Genomic DNA, 18185 nt, shown 5'->3' with positions numbered 1-18185 from the left:
AAAATATTTTTTAGTTGTAGATGGACACAATATCTTCATTTTTATTTATTTGTTTTTATGAGGTGCTAAGGATCAAACCCAGTGCCTCACATGTGCTAGGTGAGTGAGTGCCACAGCCACATCCCTTATTGTTTGTATTCTTGAAGACTGTCATTCTGATTGGTCTGAGATAAAATCTCAGTGTAGTTATGTTTTTCATTTCCCATTTCCCTAATTGCTAATGATGTTGGACATTTTTTTTCCATATATTTTTGGCCATTGTAAGAAGTGTCAGTTTAGTTCATTTGCCCATTTATTAATTGGGTTAGTTGGTTTTTTTGTTTGTTAAACTTGTTCTTTATGTTTTCTGGATATTAATCCTCAGAAAAATTTCTCCTATTCTGTAGGTTCTCTCTACACATTCTCAAGTGTTTCCTATGCTTGTAAAAGCTTTTTAACTTGATGCCATCTCATTTATTAACTCTTGGAATTATTTTCTGAGCTAGGGGTCCTATTGAGAAAGGGACTGTAAAATATTAAAAGACAATAGTTATCTTGAATCAATTTTCAAGATTCTCTGTAATTTGTTAAGTTTTAAGGGATTTTTTTTTTCTAAATGTATAAGATACTTGAAACTTTTGGGAATATCAGTTTGGTCCTGTAACAATTTGTTCTTTAGCTTAAAGTCCAATGTATATTATTCTCACCTTATATGATTAGATCTTCATTTTCTGACTATGTTTTTCTGTAGGCTGCAAATGCTGAAAGCGCAAATGCAATTGGTGTCTTAATATACATGGACCAGGCTACGTTTCCCGTTCCTAAGGCAGACCTTGCAGTCTTTGGACATGTGAGTTCTTATTTCTTAATTCAATGAGTTTTTGAGTTCTCCTAATTGTTACTGGTTCCACCTACCTTAGTAGAATTAAAACTATGCACTGGACATGGTGGAGCATGCGACTAGGGAGGCTAAGGCAGGAGGATCACAAGTTTAAAGCCAGTCTTTGCAACTTAGAGGTTGGGTATATGGCTCAGTGGTTAAATGCCCTTGGGTTTAATCCCTGCTTCCAAAAAAAGAAAAAAAAAAAAAAAGAAATAGAACTGTGCCTCCTTTAATACTCCTTTAATAGAGTTTTAATAGGAAGCAGGGAGATAAGTACTTTATCAGTAATGTCTTGAGCTACCAGGGTGGGTGTATGCCTGGGGTTCAAGCAGAGGATGAGGCAGGAAAATTTTAAGTTCAAGGCCAGCCTGGGTAACTGGTGAGACCTTATCTCCAAAGGGTGTGTGTGTGTGTGTAGAGGGGGGGTGGATCTGGGGCTATAACTAAATAATAGAGTGCCCTGGGTTCAGTTCCAGTACCATAAAGAAAATAAGGTGTATATAGTGCCTTGAATTGAAATTGCTAAAAATATTTATTGCCAAAAATACTTCATCAGTAGTGCTTTGAATTGAGAATTTGGCCTATGTCATCTAAAAATAAGTGTTACATATTATGGAGCCACTTAGACTTTAGGTTGTTGAACTAGCTTGGGTTGTGTAGCCTCATACCAATCGGAATCTTCTAGGTAACTTCTTAAGTGGCAGAGAGAGCTAATTAACTCTTTCATTTCTATTTACTAGGCTCATCTAGGAACAGGCGACCCTTACACACCTGGATTCCCATCTTTCAATCATACTCAGTTTCCTCCATCTCAATCATCAGGATTGCCTAATATACCTGTCCAAACAATTTCCAGAGAATGTGCAGAAAAGCTGTTAGCGTAAGTTATTATTTGAAAGCTGTCTTGTAAGGTGAGGTTTTATAAGAGAAAACTGACTAATAAGCTTAAATTGATCTAATAAAACCTGAAAATCATTGTGTATAATTTTCCACATTTGGGAATTTGGGGAAATACTTATTTAATAACTTGGTATGAATAAAATGAAAAAATCCTCTATAAAGTGATATTGATAATAGATATTAGATTTATAAACTCAGGAATTCTTGTTCAATTTGGTCAGTGAATTCATTGTGTGGTATTCTGGCATAACTTCTGCTTGAGTCCTTTTTATGGTAAAGCATGTTGTTACCTATGGTAACCTATTAAATTATAGGAGAAACTATGTTAGAATTCATGTTGAGCTGCAGTAACACTGTAACATCCACTAATATTTGGATGATTTTCTTTGGTAGCACAGAATTATTCTGGTTTCCTAGTCTATGTTGAATGTCCTCAGTTCTCATAATAGTTTCCAAATGTTTTATGGTCATAATTAATTCTTTTGGATGATCCTTCCTAATACACAAGTACCTCTTAAAAGTAGAGTATAACCAGCTGTGGTAGGTAGCACTTGCCTGTAGTCCTAGTACTCAGGAGGCTGAGGCTGAGGCAGGATGTTCACTTGAGCCCATAGACCAGCCTGGGCAACATAGTGAGACCCCCATCTCAAAACAAGAAATATTCCAGTCTGAGAGTACATATATCATTAATTTTTTTCTGCCTAATATTGTCATACAATAGATATCTAATTTTAGACCTTTATTCAAACTTTGAAAAAAATTGTGTTATAGTAAGGGGTAATAATTGTTTTTTTGTGGGGCGATTACTGGGGATTGAACTTGGGACACTCAACACAGAGCCACATCCCCAATCCTTGTTTATATTTTACAAAACCAAATCTTTACTTATTTCAAAGTGTTTTATTTTTCCTGTGGTGCTGAGGATTGAACCCAGTGACTCACATGTGCAGGCAAGCACTCTACCAAAAAAAGAACCCAGTCCCCTTTTTTGTGTTTTATTTAGAGACAGGGTTTCACTAAGTTGCTTAGCACTGCCTCACTGTTGCTGAGGCTGGTTTGAACTCTATCCTGTACCACCCGTGGGCGTAATGTTTTGATGCAGGTTTTTTTTTTTTTTTTAACGAAACATTAGGGAAAGATAATTAACTCCCAGCAACATAGGAATATTCTTTTTTTTTTTTTTTAAGAGAGAGGGGAGAGAGAGAGAGAGAGAATTTTTAATATTTATTTTTCAGTTCTGGCGGACACAACATCTTTGTTGGTGTGTGGTGCTGAGGATCGAACCCAGCCGCGCTACCGCTTGAGCCACATCCCCAGCCCAGGAATATTCTTTTGTAATAGATGAGAATATACGTTACCTTTGGAGAGAGCTGGGAAATATGAATTATATTAATGGACTTTTATGATCTTTGTTCTGAGTACATCTTGGCATGTATTTCAAATGTAAACTAGCTTTGTCTTAGGCAGATGAGAGTAAGGAGACATTTAAAAATATTGTTAAACTAGGAAATAACTCATGGTTTTCAAATAACTGCCTACTGATTGGAGTAAGAGGAAAATGGTTGACCACTAGGGATTAAATTTTTTATATTTTCTTTATGTGTCCTTTGAACCTAGAACCTGGACAGACTGTAGGACTGATTTTCCAATCCTTACAGAAATAACAATAACCCAGATCTTTGCCTGTTTTCTACTTCTAGAAAAATAGAAAAAGACTGTCCTTCTAGTTGGAGAACAGACTCTTCATGTAAGATGCAATTCCCAGAGAATGTGAGTGTGAAGCTATCTGTGAACAATGTGCTGAAAGAGATAAAAATTCTTAATATATTTGGAGTTATTAAAGGCTTTGAAGAACCAGGTAAAGAAAGACCTTTGTTTTGTACTTTTTCCATTGATTTTTTTTTTTTTTAATTCTCCCCTTAGGCATGTGGCCAGAGAAGTAGGGAGTGCAGGAAGGCTAGCATGGGTTGGTTTTATGAAGTGCTAAATCTTATCTGTCCTTACCTGGACTGTGGTGTTATCAGCCTTATTGGGAGGTAATAAGACCCTAGTTAAAAACTGACCATCATTACTAGACTAGGGATAAGCACATTTTTAATCTCCGATGTTCTATGTCAGATCTGTAGTTAGGCTCTTTTATACTTAATGCATACTCTACACTTTACTGGCATGCTTATTCTAGACTTAATTATTAGAAAACAGTTTTAAAGCTCATCATAGCTGGATGCTGTGGTGCACATCTGTAATCCCATCAGTTGGGATGCTGAGGCAGGAGGATCGCAACTTCAAAGCCAAACCCCAACAACTTAGCAAGACCTTGTCTCAAAAATAAAAAAGGGCTAGGTATGTGGTTCAATGATTAAGTGCCCCTAGGTTCAATCCTTGAAACAACAACAAAAAAGGTCAGGTGCAGTATTGCTTGCCTGTGATCCCAGTTTCTCAGAAGACTTGAGTAAATTCAATACTAGCCTCACAATTTAGAACAGGGTAGGGTATAAGCACCCCTGAGTACTATTTTTTATAATTCTTTTAGTTGTAGATGGACACAACACATTTATTTATTTATTTATTTATTTATTTATTTATTTTTGTAGTGCTGGGGATTGAACCCAGGACCTTATGCATGCAAGGCAAGCTCTCTACCAACTGAGCTATGCCCAGTATTCAACCCAGTGCCTCACACATGCTAGGCAAACAAACTGCTCTACCACTGAGCTACAACTCCAGCTCTCTGAGTGATATCTTTTTAAAAAAATAATAAACTCAGTTGTGTAAAAAAGTAATTTATTTTCTTTTTCTCCCCACCCCTCCAAGATCGCTATATTGTAGTAGGGGCCCAGAGAGATTCCTGGGGTCCTGGCGCTGCAAAATCCAGTGTAGGAACAGCTCTTCTCTTGGAACTTGCCCGGACATTTTCAGATATGGTTTTAAAAGGTAAAGTACAAAGTTTGAGACCTTTGAACATTTATGTACTATGTATAGTTCTAGATGTTATTATATGCTTTCTTCACTTTTGCCTATCTTCTTAGGATTCTCTTATGCTAATTTTTAAACATAAGGTAGATTGTCTTTTCTTTTAGTTGCTTTTGACTTTGAAATGACTCTAAAGAAGGGTCTTATTGAATCATCGGGGTTTTTTTAATATTTATTTTTTAGTTGTAGATGGACACAATACCTTTATTTATTTTTATGTGATGCTAAGGATCGAATCCAGGGTCTCTGATGTGCTAGGCAAGCACTCTACTCCTGAGCCACAATCCTAGCCCAAATCATCAGGTTTTTTGGATATTGGAAAAGTATTTAGCCTTTTTTTTTTTTTCCTTCTCCAATTTGACATATCCAGAATGACATGCCAAATTTAATAGTGGCATATATGAAGGTGCTAAAGCCAAACAAAATGCTAATATTATTCTGTTTATTTTCAAGTTTTTCTATGGTACTTGCCACTCTTCCAACCCACCTACACACATAATGCAAACCCATATTATGCTTGAACCTTTCAGTTATATGGTAAATTGGTTAACTTTTATACAAAATACATTGATACAGAAAAGTAATTATCTTGCGTAATTATTGGGATGGAGAGCAGTGTCATATGTAATTCCAAAAGGAGCTGCTGTAAATGAGATTTCTCTAGAAACTTCCCATAACTTAAATTTCTGAGTTTTTGTTCTATTTCATAAGTATATTTCCATGTTCACATGGGTGTGGTGGTGCATGCCTATCTTCTCAGCTGCTTGGAAGACTGAGGTGAGAGGATTGCTTGAGCCCACAAGTGTGAAGTCAGCTTGGGCAATGTAGTGAATGAATGAACAAACAAAAACCCTTTAAATGACTTTGCTGCTAAGCAAATTGTTCTCAAAGAAGATAGATATCACAGGGCATGGTGACTCATGCGCATAATCCAAGCCATTTGGAGACTGGCACCAAAGGATTGCAAATTCAAAATTCTTGTTTTGAGGGCTGGGTATGCAGCTCAGTGGTAGAGAGTGCCCCTGGATTCAACCCCTAGTACTCCCCACTTACCAAAAAAATATAAATTATAGAAGATGCACATCATACTTGCACTACGATTTCCAAATATTTTTTGATTCAGGAGTTAAGGTACTCCAAGAGCCAGGTCATTGGTGCACCCTTGTAATCTCAGTGATTTGGGAAACTGAGGCAGGAGGAGCTCAAGTTCAAGGCCAGTCTCAGCAATTTAGTGAAGCCCTAAGCAACTCAACAAGATCATGTCTCAAAATAAAAAGGGTTGGGAGTGTTAGGCTTATGCCTATAATCCCAACAGCTCTGGAGTTTGAGACAGGAGGATTGGGAGTTCAAAGCCAGCCTCAGCAATGGTGAGGTGCTAAGCAACCCAGACCCTGTCTCTAAATAAAATACAAAATAGGCCTGGGGATGTGGCCCAGTGGTCAAGTGCCCCTCCTGGTACTCCCCCCCCCCCCCCCCCGCCCCAGCAACAACAACAATAAAAAAACAAAGGGACTCAACAAAAAGAGTAACTATTGTGTACTTGAAATCTTATTGGTAGAGATCTCATTCTACCCTTTGTAGATCACTTAAAAATTTTATTCCTATTCCTTTAGCACTCTTTACCTGGGGTCTCAATAGGAAAATCAATATTTTAAAATCTTCTATTTTGAATTAGAAGCTTTATTATGTCAGTTACTTGCCTGTACCCCTTTCCCAACATTAACCTAATTTTTTTGTTCTCTTTCAGGTGGGTTTAAACCCAGCAGAAGCATCATTTTTGCCAGTTGGAGTGCTGGAGACTTTGGAGCGGTTGGTGCCACTGAATGGCTTGAGGTATTCTTTATATATCATTTGTACTCAGAACAGCCACCTGAACTTGTATTGACTTTTGCTGTCCTGTAGAAATTGCTCTTTTAGGTTTATTTATACCATTTTAGAATCCAGATGTAAAAATGAATCCTTAATAAAAGCTAATGTAATAGATAGATTAATTCATACTCATTAATATTTTCTCTTTTAGGGATACTTTTCTTCTTTGCATTTAAAGGCTTTTACTTATATTAATCTGGATAAAGTTGTTCTTGGTAAGTATCCTTTTCACTAGTAATTTTATGAATTCAGGTAAACTCTGAAACAACATAAGAAAAGTTCATAAAGGATAAAGGAGGGGGCTGGGGATGTGGCTCAAGCAATAGCGCGTTCACCTGGCATGCGTGTGGCCCGGGTTCGATCCTCAGCACCACAAACAAACAAAGATGTTGTGTCCCCCGAAAACTAGAAAATAAATATTAAAAAAAACAAAACCCTGTCTCTCTCTTTAAAAAAAAAAAAAAAGGTTACTGAATGGACACAGATTGATTTGTCTAGAGCAGTGGGTCTCAGTGTGGTCCTCTGATCAATTACATCAGGACTATTAGGAATGCACACTTCAAGGCCCCACCCTAGATCTTTTGAGTCAGAAACTGGAACAGTTTTTAGTTTTAGAACCACTAATCTGGACCATATTTTAGACCAGAAGGAACTAACCCATACCATATAGAGCAGAACTTCTAATTCATATCCTGCTAGATTGTGGCAGCACTGATAGAAATACTAGATAATCGAATTCATGAAAGAGTTTGCATGTTACTTAAAAGTTTATATGTAGTTTTATAGGAGAGATTATGCGTGGGATATCTATGGGAAATCATTGTACCTCCTCTTAATTTTGCTGTGAACCTGAAATTACTCTTTTAAAAAAAGTCTCAAAAAATTACAAAGGTATGTAAAGTCAAGGACTAAGAGCCTGAGTTGAGTCAATTAAGAGTTCTCAAAGATCTTGGCTCCTCAACTACTTTTTTTTGTATACTTTGTTACTATTTGTTACATAGCACCACAGCTATAGGTAGGTTACTCTCTTCCTGTTCTTATTTTTTTTAGTTGTAGAAATCTCAATTGGAAAAGGGGCAATGTTAAAATAATTTCTTTGCAGGTACCAGCAACTTCAAGGTTTCTGCCAGCCCTCTCTTATACAGGCTTATTGAGAAAACAATGCAAGACGTGAGTGTATAACTAATTACAAAAATGTATAACTTTTTTGTCATGTTTATATAAGATGAAAAATATTTAGGCCATTATCAGTAACCAATGATAAGAATTTAGGATAAATTTTATAATAGCATTATTTAAGTCATGCTCTTGGTTTGTTAATCCCTAACCTGTTGAACTGCGTGAGGTGAGGAAGGTAACACACACACACACACACACACACACACACACACACACACGGCTCCAATCTCAAAGAAAACATAATCTTCTTTGGAATATGTAACAAAATGCCAAGAGACCCTGAACTGTATTGTAGATGCCCACAGGACAGTGTGTTTAAGTTGGAATGCTAAGGAAGGCTTAAATGGACTTAAATAAGTCCAGATGAAATATTCATTGAATAAAGACAAATGACTATAATTTTGAATGAGGGAGGAACACATGTTAAAGAGAATATTTGCTTAATGGATTTAGAGGATATATACTGGAGTTGGGAGAAAACGAAGGTCAGATATTGGATGTTGGCCTTGATCCTGTTGGAATCTAGAAATTATTATAGGACCTCAAGGCAGTGATGTGTTTGCTGGTTAGATTAGCAGTATAAAAAGTGGTACAAGGAGGGACTTGGGTTGTGGCTCAGAGGTAGAGTGCTCGCCTAGCATGCGTGAGACACTGGGTTCTATTCTCAGCACCACATAAAGCAAAATAAAGACATGGTGTCCACCTATAACTAACAAATACATTTAAAAAAAAAAAAAAAGTGGTACAAGGAAGAAACCAGAAACAAAATAGGCATATCCAGAAGGCTAGATAAGAACATTTTAAATTGTGGTCAGGCCACCTGTAAAATGTCAATAAGGAAGACTTTTTTTTTTTCTCATCATAAGTAATGGAACTGACATATAAATCTATAGGGTTAGCTTAAGAAATTTGAGCTGTTTTAACTGCTTTGAAGAAAATTTTTTTCAATGTAAATGTAAATATATAAATTATGAATATAATTTAGTGACTAGCCTGAATAAGTTCAGAAAAGTTAAGTTCTAATGATAATTTCTTATTTATAGGTGAAACATCCACTTACTAGACTATCTCTGTATCAGGACAGCAATTGGATTAACAAAGCGTAAGTTGAAAAGTGAATGAACAAGCCAAAAGAAAAGCAGAATCACCCAGTAGCACCTACTGGGTTAGGTAGAACTATAAACTTCTTAACCTTGCAGCCACCTTAGCTATCCTTAGGGATATTCTATTTAAGAATTTATTTCGAGGCTAGAGGTGTGGCTTGGCAGCAGTCTGTTTTTTAGGAAACTTTCTAAAGACATGTTCTCTTTTCCTTGGCAGTGAGCAACTTTCCTTTGATAATGCTGCTTTCCCTTTCCTTGCATATTCCGGAATTCCAGCAGTCTCTTTCTGTTTTTGTGAGGTGAGTCTGAAGAGTTCTAAAGCATTATATGTTAGACCTTGTATTAACTTTGAGACCAACTTTCCTAGAATGCTCAGATTTTTCAGAAGTTGTAATTACTGCATATTCCCTTATTATCAGTTTTAAAATGGACTTGTTATCTTGGCTTAATGAGCATTTGAGTTTATTACTAAAATTTCTTCAAAGAAGTGTGAGTTTTACTAACAAGGCTTAGTTTCTTTAATGATTGAGTAGCCAGGGACTGAATATTGAATAATGCAGTATGGATATTTGCATTAAACAGAAAGTTCTGCCAGACAATACTGATATTGATTATATGATTGCACGAAGTTCTAGATCTTTGTCTAGCAATGCTCATGTCTTAAGCAGGGATTTATGGCTAAAAGCAGAAAATTTAAACAGGTGTGATTGTCAGTAGGCAGAACTTTGAACTGAGCATATTGTACAGAAATAAGATTGGCTTGACACAAGAGCCAGTTAGAAGGCACTGAAGGCCAGGCAGAATAAATAGAATGATGGAGTCGTCTGCACTGAAGTAGCTAGAGTAGCATTAGCATTGGGGGGTCAGATGGAAGCTGTTGATTTGTCATCAAATTGTCAATTCAGTAGAAGCCAACTCCACAATTGAACTTTTTAATCATTGGGTGTTTTAGCTAGGACTAGGAGGGAAGAAAATATAAAGTAAGGGAGTGATAGAAGATGTGAATTGAGATATATGGTTGAAATTTTTTTGACCTTTTGCAAGAGCAGCAACATAAATGGATTGAATTAGCTGGTCATAATGTCTACTGGATGTCATGTCTTACGGTTGAAGGATTTTGTGATTCCTATTCATCTTAAGAAGATCTTTTAAAACTTCAAATGTAGTTTGAGATGACAAAGCCTAGAAGTTCTGGTTAGGAGGTACAGTCAGAAATGTACAGTCTGAAAGTAATGAATTAAAGTCAAAGGATTATTGGTAAGAGTTTCACCGAGGACAATAGCAGGGAGTAGAGCTGAGGCATAAGAAATAGTTACTAAAGTTGTATAAGAAGCATCAAACATTTTGTTAGAAAGGTAATATGTATGAATGGACCAAGTGCTGCATGATTAGGAAGAAGGTAAATTTTAATCCAAGAATAACACTTTTTATAGTGCAATTCATGTATGCTTTTTCTCTTTCCCCATCAATATGGGCCAAGCTTCCCAAAGAGAACAGAGTATATAGCTTCAAGGAATTTGGCTTGAAATCTGTTCAGAGAATGTGATATGATAAAACATGAATTCTATAGGACCTGGATGGAAGAAATTAGTCATTCTAGAAGGATAGATTCAGAGGAAGTAGCAAGAATGTTCATCTTCTTATAGAAGCAGATATGAGATAAAAGTGGGTGGGAATATATTAAAAATGAAGAATTGTGGGCTGGAGTTGTGGTTCAGCGGTAGAATAAAAATAAAGGCATTGTGTACAACTAAAAAATATTTTTTAAAAAATGAAGAATTGCAGTAACTGTTACCTTGATGGTGAAGCTAGAATGTGAGACCCCAACTCTTATAACCCCCGTGAGTACAGTAGCCTTCCTTTGTTTTCCAGAATGGGAATTATCCTTATTTGAATACTGATATGGATACCTATGATGTACTGATTAAAGAAGTCCCTCAGTTGGACAAAATGATGCGAACAGCTGCAGAAGTGGCTGGTCAGTTCATGATTAAACTTACCCATGACATTGAGTTGAATCTGGACTATGAGATGTACAACAACAAACTATTTTCATTTGTGAGAGATCTGAACCAGTACCGAGCAGATATAAAGGTAAACACTAATTGAAATTTATTTAAAAATAAATTTTATTAAAATTTAAGTTAATTTTTTAACTGATACCTAAAAGCATAAAATGTGTATTTATGGAGTACCATGTGATGTTTTGATATACTGTATAATCTTTTTCAAATCAGGGTAAACATATCTTCTCAAACATTTTTTTCTGTTTAGCGCTAGGGATCTAGCTCAATTGGTGGAGTGCTTGCCTCTCATGCACAAGGCCATGGGTTCAATCCCTTTTCAGAACTTTATACTTTTAATACCCACCGATGAGCTTTTACCCATCCTTCCCTCATTCCCTTCTCCCCTGACTGTGGTAACCACCATTCTACTCTCAACTTCTGTGAGATCCACTTTTTGATTATCCACATATGAATGAGTGAGATCATGTAGTACCTTACCTCTCTGAGTCTAGCTTTTCATTTGACAAAATGATCTGTAGTTCTATCCGTGTTGTCATAAACGACAGGATTTCATTCTTTTTTTTTTTTTTTTTTTTTTTTTAATGACTGAATGATATTCTATTGTCTATGTGTACCAGCCACATTTTCTTTGTTCATTCATTGGTTGATGGACCCTTAGGTTGTTTCCATTCCTTGGCTATTATGAATGTGCTGCAATAAATATGGGAGTACAGGTATCTCTTTGACACCCTGATTTCATATCCTTTAGGAATATACTCAGGAGTGGATTTGCTGAATCATATGGTAGCTTTAGTTTTAATTTTTTGAGGAACCTCTGTTTTCCAATAATGGCTATACTAATTCACATTTCCACGAGACTAGGTTCTTATTGCTAAAGTATCCATCAATTTGAAGTATGATATTCCTGGGGAGCGATATGATTGGCAACCAGAGTGTGTGTGTGTGTGTGTGTGTGTGTGTTTTATACTGGGAATTGAACTTGAACACGAAGAGTGTTTTAAAGTAAATGGAGGTATAAGTTTGCTTTAGTATTCTACTCATTTGAAAAAGGAGGAAGTTTTGGGATATAAATTTAGGATAGAACACAACACGTACTTCAGAATGTAGAGCTGTGTGGTGTTCTGTTGTGTCTGATCCCAGTCAACCTGTACATAGGTAAGACATGAAGATCTCAGTTGTGAATATGGGTTATATTCCTTTTGGACAATGCTCAAATAGAAAGAGCATACCAGTAGTTATTAATGTAGTGTCCAACTGGTTTTATGGTATGAGGACCTGATTTAAGGTTCTTAATTGAAGTAACTCACTGATAACTGAATTTTAATAATTATGGCTTTCTTGAAACTAATTGTAACTGTTCAGAAAATGGGACTTACCAGATAGAAATAATTAGATGTTGAAGTTCATTGAACCAACTTGTGGTTTTCCCCATAGGGAAATTGAACTGGAAACAATGTAATACATAGGATTATAATTTTTCTTTAGTAAATTATGTTGAATTTCTTAATGAGGATGGTTTTCTTATGAGATTAAGAATAGATAATTGTACTAGCTGCTGGGTTAAAAAAATGAATGTATTACTGTGTTCATAGAGCCTCTGGTACAAGATGTTTCTAGTTTTCTTTCTTTTTTTTTTTTTTTTTTATTGATTGTTCAAAACATTACAGAGCTCATGATATATCATCTTTCATACATTAGACTCAATTGGGTTTTGAACTCCCATTTTTACCCCAAATACAGATTGCAGAATCACAACTGTTACATACTCACATTATTACATAATGGCATATTAGTGACTGTTGTATTCTGCTACCTTTCCTATCCCCTACTATCCCCCCTCCCCTCCCCTCCCCTCCCATCTTCCCTCTCTACCTCCTCTGCTGTTTTCTAAGTCCCAAGTTTCCCTGTCAAGTCATTCCTTTTATCTTCTGTTGGGCATGGTAGCGTACGCTTGTAATCTCAGCTCAGCTTGGGAGGCTAAGCAGGAAGATTGCAGGTTTGAAGCCAGCCTTAGTAATTTAGTGAGGCCCTAAGCAACTTTTAACAAAGCCATGTCTCAAAAAAAACAAAACAAAACTACTCCTCAGTTGCCACATCTACATTATTAAAATGATACGTAAAATCATACTGAGAAAATACAACTTCTAATAGTGAATTTAATGTCTTTCCTTGACAGGAGATGGGCCTGAATCTACAGTGGTTGTATTCTGCTCGTGGAGACTACTTCCGTGCTACTTCCAGACTGACAACAGATTTCCATAATGCTGAGAAAACAAATAGATTTGTCATGAGGGAAATCAATGATCGTATCATGAAAGTAAGTAAACTTCTTAGTAATAGTGCACTCCTGTAATTCCAGGTACTTACTTGGAAAGCTGAGGATCACAATCCCAAATTAAAAATGGCTGAGGATATAACTCAGTGGTAGAGCACTCCTGGGTTAAATCCCTAGTATTAAAACAAAAAAGGAGGAACTAGATGTGTAATTTTTAAATATTTATTTTTGGGACTAGTGATCAAACCCAGGGGTGCTCAACCACTGAGCTGCATTCCTAGCATTTTTATTTTTTTTTAATTGAAAATTGGCTGATGCCTATCTTTTTTTTTTTTTTAATATTTATTTTCTAGTTTTTTATGTGTTGAGGAGGATGGAACCTGGGTCCCGCCTGTGCTAGGCGAGCGACCTACCACTGAGCCACAATTCCAGCCCCCCCCCCCCCCAGCCATTTTTAAAATTTTTGTTTTGAGACACTCTCACTCAATTGCTGAGGTTGACCTCAAACTTTTCGATCCTCCTGCCTAGGCCTCCCATGTCACTGGGATTACAGGCATATGCCACGATGACCAAAGAAGTGTGTAAAATTTTACTTGTTAAATTTACATTTGCAAAAAGTAGAGTAAATCTGGGAACCTAGAGTCCTTAGCTTATTTAGAATTGAAGGCAGATTTTAACTCTTAGCAAATCTAAAATCAACACATATAACCCAGCAATAAAAGAAATATTTGACTTTGAGGGTTTTTTTTTTTTTTAAGAGAGAGTGAGAGAGGAGAGAGAGAGAGAGAATTTTTAATATTTATTTTTTAGTTCTCGGCGGACACAACATCTTTGTTGGTATGTGGTGCTGAGGATCGAACCCGGGCCGCGCGCATGCCAGGCGAGCTCGCTACCGCTTGAGCCACATCCCCAGCCCCTAAAGACCTCTTTTTTGAGGGGTCATGGGTACCAGGGATTGAACCCAGAGGCACTCAACAGTGACCGTATCCTCAGCTCCTGTTTATATTTTATTAGAGCAACTCCCTGAGTTGCTTAGGCCTCAGCCTCCCCAAGTGGCTGAATCACAGCCATCATGTCCTGAGTCCCCTCTTTTTAGTACTTTATAAACACTTTGGGGGCTGCAGGTTTAGTTCACTTAGTTAGAATGCTTAGCATGCACCAGGCTGTGAATTTATCCCTAGGATCCGAAAAAACAGATCAATTGTTGCCTAAGTCCGACCGTAACTGTTTTATCCTAGTCTGCTTGGAAGGAACAGAGGATATCTGCTTGTACCCCAAAATCTCAATATAGTTAGTTCACTTTGACAGAGGAATGGACAGTTTGCTTCAGAATTTTAACTTTAGAAGGTTAGTGGCTTGGGTCTCAAAGTTCTCAAAATCAGGAGAATCTAACATTTGAAATGGGAGAACAACAGTTCTCAACAATAGTGTTCTCTCTCTGCAGTCATAGCACTGTGTAAGTTGCCCTGTTTTATTTTCATAGGTGGAGTATCACTTTCTTTCACCCTATGTATCTCCAAGAGATTCTCCTTTTCGGCACATCTTCTGGGGCTCTGGCTCTCATACGGTGTCAGCTTTACTAGAGAACTTGAAACTACGTCAGAAAAATAACGGTGCTTTTAATGAAACTCTGTTTAGAAACCAGTTGGCTCTAACTACTTGGACTATTCAAGGAGTAGCAAATGCTCTATCTGGTGATGTTTGGAATATTGACAATGAGTTTTAAACATGATACCCATAACTTACGTAAGAACATCAGGGTAGTTTGGTTTGACTTGTGCTGGTTATGCTAAATTTTCAAGTAGGACTACAAAACCTAATGTTAAAATTCTACCCAGTCATCTCGATGCTACTAGATGTCTTTAGGTGGCAGCTTTTAATACAGGGTAGGAACCTGCATTTCAAGTTAAAGTGAGTAACCACCAAAAAAGTTCATGACAGAGTATTTTCTCTGATTATCTCTAGAATGTTAAGTGCTTTGTAAAGATAACTGCCTCTTTGCATCCTAATTAGGAAAATGTCAGAACCAGTTACATGAACTGTTGTTCTAAATCCCAAGGACAGGAGCTGACATGAGCTGGTGTCTTTTCTTTATTCCCCACCCCCACCCCCACCCCTCTGTACTGGGGGTTGAACCCAGCTGTGGTCCACTGAGGCACCTTTTTTTATTTGCAACAGGATCTCAAAGTTGCCATGGCTGGCCTCAAATTTGCCATCCTCCTGCCTCAGCTTCCCAAGTTGCTGGGAGTATAGGCATGCACCACTGTACCCAGCTGAGCTGGTATCTTTTGAAGTGGAAGGAAGAAGGTAATATCTAGTGAAGGCTGGAAATGGTATCTTGGTGTGATCCTTCACTTTCATTTGATGCTAAGAGATACTAGATTATAGGATCATATTCTCCAAATGAGATATGCCCTTCCATAAGGATTTAGTTGGTTTCTGCATCCCTGAACAAAACAGTTGGCTTTCAGAAGACTTGTTTTCTTACTAATGAAATCTGAAATAGGGATCCTTTAGTTGGATAAAATGAGGTTCAACTGTTTATTTCAGGAGTAAGGCCTTAATGTTTTAATATTGTTCAAGAAAAGAGAAGACCAGAAGCCAAAGACTTATAGTACATTTTCTTTTCATCTGACCTCTGCCCCCTGCCCCATAGCCTTTGTTTCCTTCTTTGTTGTTTTTGTTTCTTCCAAAGTATTCTGAAAGAGAATCAGTTTTAGGCATTTAATTTCAGACTCAGTTTGTCAGACTTTTAAAAGAACACACCGCCAATTTTTTGGTCAAAGTGTTAATCTTTTGGGAAAAGATTTGGCACTGAGATATTTATTGTTTATTTATCAGTGACAGAGTTCACTATAAATGGTGTTTTTTTTATAGAAGATAATTATCGGAAGCAGTGCCTTCCATAATTATGACAGTTATACTGTCGTTTTTTTTGAATAAAAGCAGCATCTGCTAATAAAACCCAACAGATACTGGAAGTTTTGCACTCATGGTCAATACTTGAGGGTGTTAGAAAATAGCCGCAAGCCAAATAAAATTATGATGCTAAGTATTGGAAAAAGATTAAATTTAATTAGGGGTTGCTAATCAAGACTTTTATTTAGCTTACCAGATAAAAATGATATTTCTGCTAAATGCAGTGAATTGTGACCAGTTTATAAATAAATGTTATTTAAAGGCTGTGGTAGTATTCATAGATACAAAATTTTACAGCTCAATTTATGCAGGGTGTAACTTAAATTCCAATTTTGCAAAATTTCCAGTACCTTTATCACAAACCTAACTCACATTATCGGGAGCAGTGTCTTCCATAATGTATAAAGAACAAGGTAGTTTTTGCCTACCACAGTGTCTATATCGGAGACAGTGATCTCCATATGTTACACTAAGGGTGTACATAATTATCGGGAACAGTGTTTCCCATAATTTTCTTCATGCAATGACATCTTCAAAGCTTGAAGATAGTTAGTATCTAACATATATTCCCAATTCCCTATAACTCTTAGTTTAGTTGCAGAAACATTTTGTGGTCATTAAGCATTTGGTGGTAAATTGAACTGCTGTGAAATAAAATTATTACTTCAAGAACATTTTTTAATTTAATATGGGTGTTTTGTTATCTTTGTGGTTTCTCCAGGACTTCTGTTTAGTGGGGTAGTAGCATACATTTATAATGTTTGCTGTTGACAAATGAATATAACTTTAGCCCCTGATTTGCATGTTATATCCTATAAACTTAATTCAAGCAAGTTTGAGTTCAGAATTGATCTTATGGTTTAAAGCTAGGGGATCATAGATTTGGGGTTGGGAGGAGTCAAGGGTGTAGTGAGGCAAAGCTTGCAAAAAGAATCTTTTTGATCATGTCTACATACCCATTAGTATGGTGGGTTATAAATTATCTAGATATGAACAAGTAAGTTTGAGATTGCATGAGTAAAAAGTCTATTTTCTAGTTAGCCATCATTATAAACCTGAAAGTCAAATGTGTCATAAGATAGTTCAAAACTGTCACCTGAGAAAAAGTCCATAGGGTCTTTTAAGGTTCTTAAACTTAGTGTCACTTACCAAATTATGGTAGACCTAGATTATTTTACAGTTGAACTGTTTCGCTACTCATGGTATCTTTAATCTTCACAGTGTTTTATCTGGGACATTTAGTGTAGCTAAATGAAAGGTCATAGCTGGGATGCCTAGTTTGGGTATTGTGCATTCATACTTTAGTGAAAGCTCAGTGACTTCAAGGCATAATATGGATAAAGGGCATACATTTTACCACAGTAAGTCTCTTCAAATAAACTAACCCTTTTCTATGATTAGGGTTAAGTTCTTTCCAAACAGTCCAGCAAATGGTAAGAGGTTCAACATCCCTGATTGAAATGTGTGTCTGACTATTGACAATAGCAGCCTGTTGGTCTTAGGGGGTTTTTTGTTTTTGTTTTTGTTTTTCCTGCTTAAAGATATGTGCATTAGAAAGGTATAGGGTAAATTGAGTGAGCTCTGTCATGATCCACTCACTATTCTAGAACTTGCATGACCTTTTCTGTGTTTGCTCTTTGAATGTTCTTGAAATTTTAGACATGTCAGCCTACTGCTCAGCTTTGTAAACAAATGACATGCCCTTATATTGTATACAAGTTGGTATATGCAACAATGTGGAGATTTATCTGATTAAATAAAATGCTTGAACACTGAGACTGTCGCTTTTTTTGTAAATATTTTTTTAATTGTAAATATTGTTTTATGTGGTGCTGAGGATCGAACCCAGTGCCTCATGCATGAGAGGTAAGTGCTCTACGACTTAGCTACAACATTTTTAAAAGTCTATTTTTAAAAATGAACTGTCATTTAAAAAAATAGACTTTTAAAGAACACTTTGTTTTGCAATAATATTGAGCAGAAAGTACAGAGTTTGCATATACCCCCTAGTCTTGGCCACTGGCACATCCTTCCCCACTAACATCTCACACTGGAGTGGTACATTTCTTAGAATTGAT

General features: G+C 36.6%; 1 protein-coding gene across 3 annotated transcripts in view; it reads left to right on the top strand.

Moving 5' to 3' along the window:
* The window catches only part of TFRC (transferrin receptor), a 31908-nt gene extending 14025 nt beyond the window's left edge, over window positions 1-17883 (top strand). For all 3 annotated transcript variants that reach the window (XM_081301998.1, XM_081302000.1, XM_081301999.1), the window contains exons 8-19: window positions 731-829; window positions 1603-1742; window positions 3463-3620; window positions 4577-4696; window positions 6483-6568; window positions 6756-6819; window positions 7707-7774; window positions 8827-8885; window positions 9104-9185; window positions 10759-10980; window positions 13090-13230; window positions 14672-17883. In XM_081301998.1, the coding sequence (XP_081158124.1) occupies window positions 731-829; window positions 1603-1742; window positions 3463-3620; window positions 4577-4696; window positions 6483-6568; window positions 6756-6819; window positions 7707-7774; window positions 8827-8885; window positions 9104-9185; window positions 10759-10980; window positions 13090-13230; window positions 14672-14914 (1482 nt within the window). In that variant the 3' untranslated portion in view covers window positions 14915-17883. The remainder of the gene's footprint in view (window positions 1-730; window positions 830-1602; window positions 1743-3462; window positions 3621-4576; window positions 4697-6482; window positions 6569-6755; window positions 6820-7706; window positions 7775-8826; window positions 8886-9103; window positions 9186-10758; window positions 10981-13089; window positions 13231-14671) is intronic.
* Window positions 17884-18185: the final 302 nt, after the last annotated feature.

The sequence above is a fragment of the Spermophilus citellus genome (genome assembly GCF_964194105.1).
Source record: "Spermophilus citellus genome assembly, chromosome: 7".
NCBI lineage: Eukaryota > Metazoa > Chordata > Mammalia > Rodentia > Sciuridae > Spermophilus > Spermophilus citellus.
The sequence above is the reverse complement of the archived record's forward strand: the minus strand, read 5'-3'. Positions and strand labels throughout refer to the sequence as shown.